This window comes from Lolium rigidum, chromosome 3 (genome assembly GCF_022539505.1).
Source record: "Lolium rigidum isolate FL_2022 chromosome 3, APGP_CSIRO_Lrig_0.1, whole genome shotgun sequence".
In the NCBI taxonomy this organism is placed as follows: Eukaryota; Viridiplantae; Streptophyta; class Magnoliopsida; order Poales; family Poaceae; genus Lolium; species Lolium rigidum.
In genome coordinates, this window is record NC_061510.1 from 176,959,782 (window position 1) to 176,966,601 (window position 6,820).

Consider the following 6,820-nt stretch of genomic DNA (forward strand, 5'->3'; position numbering starts at 1 on the left):
TATTTATCGTCTTCTCTAGATAGAGATGGCGTCGATTACTAAGAGAAGACATGTTTTTCCTACCACTGTACATGCTTGATTGATAGAGTGATAGGCTCTTATTTTGGTGTTTAATTGGTATATCTCGCTTGGACATGGAAAGCGGAAAAACCCCGTTGGACAAAGATAAGCGGCGTGCGTTGGAACTTCAGGCAGATGTTAGGATTAACCAAATTTATATGTTTATTTGTATCTAATGAGGCGAACATACACGTTCTTAGTGTATAGATGCATTCCCTATATGATAATACCTTAATGCAAAGAACGTACTGCGATACAACTTTTCCCCCCGGCAGGTACTAAACAGAGCCACAACATTGAACTATTCTAAGATTACATGAAATCATCTACAATCCAGTTCGAAATCCTAATCCCATTGAAATAGCTACACATAGATAGAGGGAGATAACTTGGGATAGCAGAGAGAGGGAAACAGAACACGATAAGGGCCCGCATGTAACTTGGCATCAAGACGCGGCGGTCTCTGCAGCCCCATCGGTTTGCGGCGTCGCAGCCGGCGCGCGGCACGTCGGGCATGACGACCGCAGGCCTCCGGCTAGCCACCGCTCGATGCAGCGCGCGTGGAAGCCGTGGCCGCAGGCCGGCATGACGCGCACGGCGTCCCCGTCCACGAACTCGGCCAGGCATATCGCGCACTCCGCTGCGCCTGTCAGCTTGGTCCCCGCCGCCGAGTACACCAGAGACGGAGGCGGCGATGTCACCTCCGCGGAAAGGGGCTTCTCCGGGTCCCCTTCCGCTACGCCAGCGCGGCCGCGTCGGCGGCGGCGGAGCAGATACCTGACAGCGGCAGTGAGCGCCGCGGCGAGCGCCAGAGCGGCGAGCAGCGCGGCCAGGATGACGGCCATGTTGCTAGCGAAGTCGCCGGCACCAGAGTAGGGCCCCCAGCTGTTGGTGGCACTGGGTGACGGCGCGGTCGTGCCGTTGTCCGCTGCCCGGTGCTCATGCTCCTGCGATGCCGCCGTTGCCATGGCCTCGCTAGCTGCCTCAGTTTGCCTTCCTAATTGCTCACTGACGTGTAAATCTCTCAGTCAGGTTCTCGGCTAGCTCGCTCGCTACTTGATGAGAGAAGTGAGGCTTAAGCTAAGAGTGGCTGTACCTGAACTGGTACGGTGCATCCATGCTTATATGGACGGCCTGCTGATTTCACGAGTTTTGTGATAGAGCAGGGTGAGGGACTGGATTTGCATTGTGATGTGGTACAGTGGCAGGCACGCCTTTTTGATGTTTTTTTCTATGAACGGGAGAGATCTAGAAGAGTCTCGAAACATAAAGTACTCTAGAAGAGTCTCGAGACATACAAGTACTCTGTACTCCAAGAGGTCAGTCCCTCCCGAAAGAAAAAGGAAATACAACATAGGACTTTTCATTTACAACCAGGTCCCTTAAACTTATTTGCAAAAAACACGATTAGGTCCTTGGTTGCCGCCGCCAATATGAAACCTCTAGCTCCGGGTGGCATCGCCGCGACCGGGGACCTGCCACTTGGGGGCATAGTTGACAATAATTCTCGAGCTGAGGTTGAAGAAGATCCTCACGCAGAGAACGAAAAACCGAGGAAGGACTCTGCTTCCCAGCGTGGAGTGGCTCCCTTCGCCAAGAATAACTCCGACGAAACTCGTCTAGCATTGACGAAACTCCAACAATGATGCTTTCAGTGTGCATGCGGTCGCAAACACTCCGCGCAGAGATCCATGTAGAGGAACTTAGGATCCCCTTCTTCCTCCTATTTGTCACCACGACCGCAAGGACAAAGTTGAGTATCCGTCAGATCTCTACAAACAGGAGCTCTGCTCTCGAGCTTTATTATAGGGGATGTAGAGAGGACACCGTTCCTCGCCTCTGACTCTGCCTACCAGACCACCGCAAGCAACATCACCACCACCGCCTTCCCCTAGGAGCAACTCACCGGCTCAGCAGAAGACGCTCCACGGATGTAAGCCAAGACCTACTACTAGTACTACTACGATAATCTACGGAGGTCAGGCCTCCCCTCACCCCACCAAGTTGGGTTAGCGGAGCTGCCGAATAGAGGAGGGAGGGGAGTTGGGGAGTGGTAGGCGACTCTCAAGAGGAAGATAGGAAAAAGAAAGAAAGAAGAAACCTTTAAATGTGAAATTTTGTCCCAAGATCATGGACCCAGCTCACTGCTTCAAGACTCATGAGCACAAGAATCCACATATAAGTTGTTTCATGCAGATGTAGCAGCCCATCGTTTCTTTCCACAAATATGGAAGATCATCAAATTACTTCTTCTTTTTTATTTTCATTTTTCAGGATAACTTTTTGTCATTTCAGTTACACATAAGAAAGTTTAGCGAAAGAAAGTTTAGATCTCTTGATATTAATATATTTTCTTTATCTAAAAAGAAGAAAGTTTAGCACAAGATCGACAAATTTTCCGCTCTGTCGAACAGTCGGTCAGTAACACTCTAGTGTTACTCAAGTTAACGTAGATGTTGCAGTGTCACTGTATTCTAATTGAAATGAAACGGGGCAAGATATGGCGCAGTACGAAGGTGTTCTCAGCTATCAATAATCTTCTCCGTTAGTAGGCCAACTGAAATAAAGCCAAAACCGATCGATCCAAACGGGTAGAGCTACTGAACACCTCTATCTCTCTGAGGGGACCTTCTCATTAATGGCTAGAATGAAAGCTGCTCGGGTCTACTGCTTTTTCGAGCCTAACATCATACCTTCGATAAGATGATCTTCATGGTATATGCGGAGAGGCCGTGCGCTTCTTTTCTTCTCGCCTACCCCGAAAAACATCATTATCGGAACTCTGTTTCCGTAAAGTTGAACAGTGAGTTTTTCCACTGCATACTTTTTAGCAATTTTTCAAAGAAAAGAAGTTAACGAAGAAGACTGAATAGGAAATAAAAGAAGTGAAACGAAACAAAGGATATATATACTCCGTAATTTAATGGAACACATAGTATATGATGCTGCCAAACCAATGCTGGGTCATTTCAATTCGTGATGTATCACCCACCTGCATTGCATTGATTTGTTGCGTGGTTTCTCTTCTAATCAAGAAAAAAGTCTTTTGTTTTTTCTTCCTTTTACGATAATAGAAATATATTAATACCGGGAAGTACCAATTACACCTTTGTTGCAGTGCACACATCCAAAAAAAATTTGAAAGAAGAATTACAAAAAAAAAAAAAAACCGCTACAATGATCAATTTTTTGTAACAACGGCTCAAACATCACCGAGACAACACTAGAAATCCATCTCCTCCATAAGCAACTCCTCTAAAAGGAAAGTAGTGCATGATCACACAAATCCGCATCATCTCCCACATTTGATCGTGAGACCAGCTTAGAGCAGGATACCGAACAATGGCAAACTGAGCTTGGAGCATACCAAATGCCCATTCGACATCCTTCGGGCAAGCCTCCTGTCGCGAAGCAAAGTGACATTCCTTCTGATCCAATGGCACCAGGATTTTTTTTAACAAATGTCGCCCATTTTGGATGTATACCATCGGCTAGAGAATAGCCTTTGGTATATTGGTGGCCATTGATCTCATGGTTGCATGGTGGAGCATGACATTCCATTAGTTTGCTAAACATCGAAGACCGCTGCAACACGTTAATATCATTGTGTGATCCCTCCATGCAAAAAAAAAAGAATGATAAATCCATAGGTTATAATCTACCACAGCTTCATGCACCACACTACAATATCCATGACGCCCTTTGTATATACTTTGCCAAGAAAATGGATAGTTTTTCCATGACTAATGCATACAATCGATGCAATTTGGGCTATGATCCTTGCAATCTCTTCTTCAGTTGATCCTCTCAAGTAGTACTTGCCAAACTTTCCCACCACAGCTCGGCAAAACTTATACATGCACTCAATGGCAGTAGACTCACTCATGCGAAGGTAGTCGTCATGTGTATCGGCAGGTGCTCCGTATGCAAGCATCCTCATGGCGGCGGTGCACTTCTGAATCGACGAGAACCGGACCATGCCAACAACGTCGTGCTTCAGCTTGAAGTAGGGGTCGGACTCTCGAACTCCGTGGAGGATATTCATGAACAAACCTTTGCTCATCCTATACTGGCGCCGAAAATTGTCGGCATGTGTTGCAGCTTCTGCGAAGTAGTCGTTGTGCAGCATCGTATTCCCCTCGATCCATCCTCTACTGGGGCTTCGACTTCTTTCTTCCCGTCTTTGAACCTCCGTGGTGCAACCTCTTCTTCTTCTCCGCGTCGGCATCTAGATTGTTTTGGACGGACGCAGTGATCGACAGATGCTCCTGAAGGTTGTCGTTGAAGGCTTCCTCTTACTCCATCATTTCCATGATCATCTCGTCCTCACTATCCATGTGTGAAGCAACAAAAGAAATGGTTAAAATTCATCCACGCCAGAGGAGGCAACGAATAGCAAGTTGCCGCGCCTACCAGGCAAAACGCCCCATCTTCTGTGCGTGGAGGAGGGGCGGATTTGCCGGCGCATTCTGGGACGGGGTTGGCGAAGCAGCGGTGGCAAAAAGGACGACAAGGGAGTCTGTCGTTATGGCGGTGTCCGGCGCGGGAGAAATTGTCCGTCGAGACGGCCGGAAAGTCGAGGTGCGGCGGAGGGGTGCAAGGCGTGGGAGGAGAGGAGCGACGATAAATAAAGGCGGGAACCAACCGTCCTGGATGTGGTAGCCGCCAGGTGGGTACCCACATCACTTCTCGCTTTGTCCGGCGCGTCCCGTGTGGAGCGGGGGTGGCCTCGGGGCGCCGGACACCGTATTGGACCGCACTGGACGAAAAGGCCCTCTGGGGCACGCAACTGGGGCTGGTTAAATGTCATGCACGTCCCAAAAACCTTTGAGGGACGCAGCTGGAGATGCTCTTATACGCTATGTGAGCAGTAGTCAAGGCGGTAACTGACACTTGCGGGAGCGTCGGGACGATAATCCCCCTTGGCGTTGATAGCATTTTGCGGGAGCGCCGGGACGATAATCATCTATATCCTTACTTGGAGTGCTCTCATCGACCCAAGCAATTTCCCCCAGGTAATGTGTGGAAACGAAGATCATAGTCGGGGACTTCATTACAGCGACCGAGTCCAGAAAAACAGATGGCATCTGCGCCTCAAACAAAGTGTTCAATGTCTTTGTGAGTGGGTTGAGAAGTTGTATCTTGTGCGGCTGGTTCTCCTGGGCAAGCACGATTACACCAAGGTAAAACCGGACGAAGTAGTATCTAAAATATATTGATGAAGATAACATTCAGCACTAAGATGTTTACGATTGAAATAAAAATAGATTAACTCTATAGATCTGGAGGAATTTGAACCTAGCACGAACTTCCGTTAGATCGATGATGATGTAGCGGGATGTGCGGAGGTGGAGGAAGGTGAACTCAGCGGCGCGTGGAAGGGCGTGTTCTACCATGATCCATTCGTGCAGGTGCACGTCGGGCTCAGGTAAACGTGAGCGCCAATTTGCACAAACTTGCCTCAAAACAGAGTAGGTGTCGACGTACTCCTCTTTTGCCAGTAAGCAGTCGCCGATCTTCTGAAGTAGTCCGTCAGCCGTGAGAGAGGCACAGTTCACGGAGGCGCCGCGCTTGGATGCGCCGCCTTCGGAGGCGACGGGCTCGGCGGCGACGGGCTCGGATGCGACGGGCTCGGAGGCGACAGGCTCGGAGGCGATGGGCTCGGAGGCGACGGGCTCGGCGGCGACGGGCGCCGGCGCATTCTTCTTCTCCATCGCCGGCAGGGGAGCGCGCGTAGGGCGGTTGGGGTTTTTTCTTCGATTTGGAGAAGTTGATGGGACGTGAGAGCCGTGGTTGCGTGCGTCAGGGAGAGAGGGGCTCTGTACAGGCAAGGTGACGGTTGATCTCAGCAGTTCCAAAAAAATAGACGTTTGGTCTCAACACGCGCACCGCCTAACCGCTGCGCACCGCGACACGCGTTCGTGGTTACGTGTACTCAATTCTACCCTCGAGTCTTACACTGGAAAAATATTTGTACTCAGTTTTCCCCTCGAGTACTAATACTGGCTAGTGCAATATACTCAGTTTTACCCTCAAGTGGCTGGTCAACGGAGAGTCAACAAATGGGATTAAGCTATCTAATTGAGTCATTTCATGCGCCAAAAAATCCAAAAATATAAAACCATAGTGGCACTTACTCATAGAGTCTTCTTACGCAACCTGCCACGTTGGAAACCATAACAATCATAGATAAATCAAGTTTTACCACAAATTACCACTTCTCAAATCACCTAGTAGCTATGAAGGTGCATGGCTTTCCACAATAAGCCCTTCCCAAAACAACTTTCCCCAAAACATACTTTTTCTGAATGAGGCCACAATTTTCACACTCATGTATATTTGTATTGCAAATAGTTTTAGGTAGGCCAAGATGGGTTTCATAGTACAAAACCCGTATGTTCCATTTTTTAAATCTCATATTTGAATCCCTTAGGCCATGTTTGGATGTATGTATTGAGGCTTGGCATTGGATATTGGGGCATTCCCAGCCCGAATACCTCAATTGAAGCTGTTTGGCTGTGCTAGACATTGGGGCTAGGTATTTGGCCCGAATATTGACCGGCCCGATTGCTATGGAGAGAGCCCGTTCCCGAAAGTCGAGCACCAGACCTCGACATTGCTTGGCATCGTAGTCGAGCCCCAGACCCCGACCTGGCGACCTAGCGCCGTGCTCCAGGCAAATCGACGGCGCCTGCAGGTACCTCCGCCGCGCCGCCGCACGCCCTTCCCCCGGCATCTCCCGGCGACCGCCGGCGTTCGC

General features: G+C 49.3%; 1 protein-coding gene across 1 annotated transcript; it reads right to left on the reverse strand.

Annotated features, from left to right (window-relative positions):
* Window positions 1-506: 506 nt before the first annotated feature.
* LOC124695856 (RING-H2 finger protein ATL79-like) lies at window positions 507-1,028 on the reverse strand. The gene has a single exon (XM_047228664.1). It carries the CDS (start codon window positions 1,026-1,028, stop codon window positions 507-509), a length of 522 nt encoding a protein of 173 aa, XP_047084620.1.
* Between the last annotated feature and the right edge of the window lie 5,792 nt (window positions 1,029-6,820).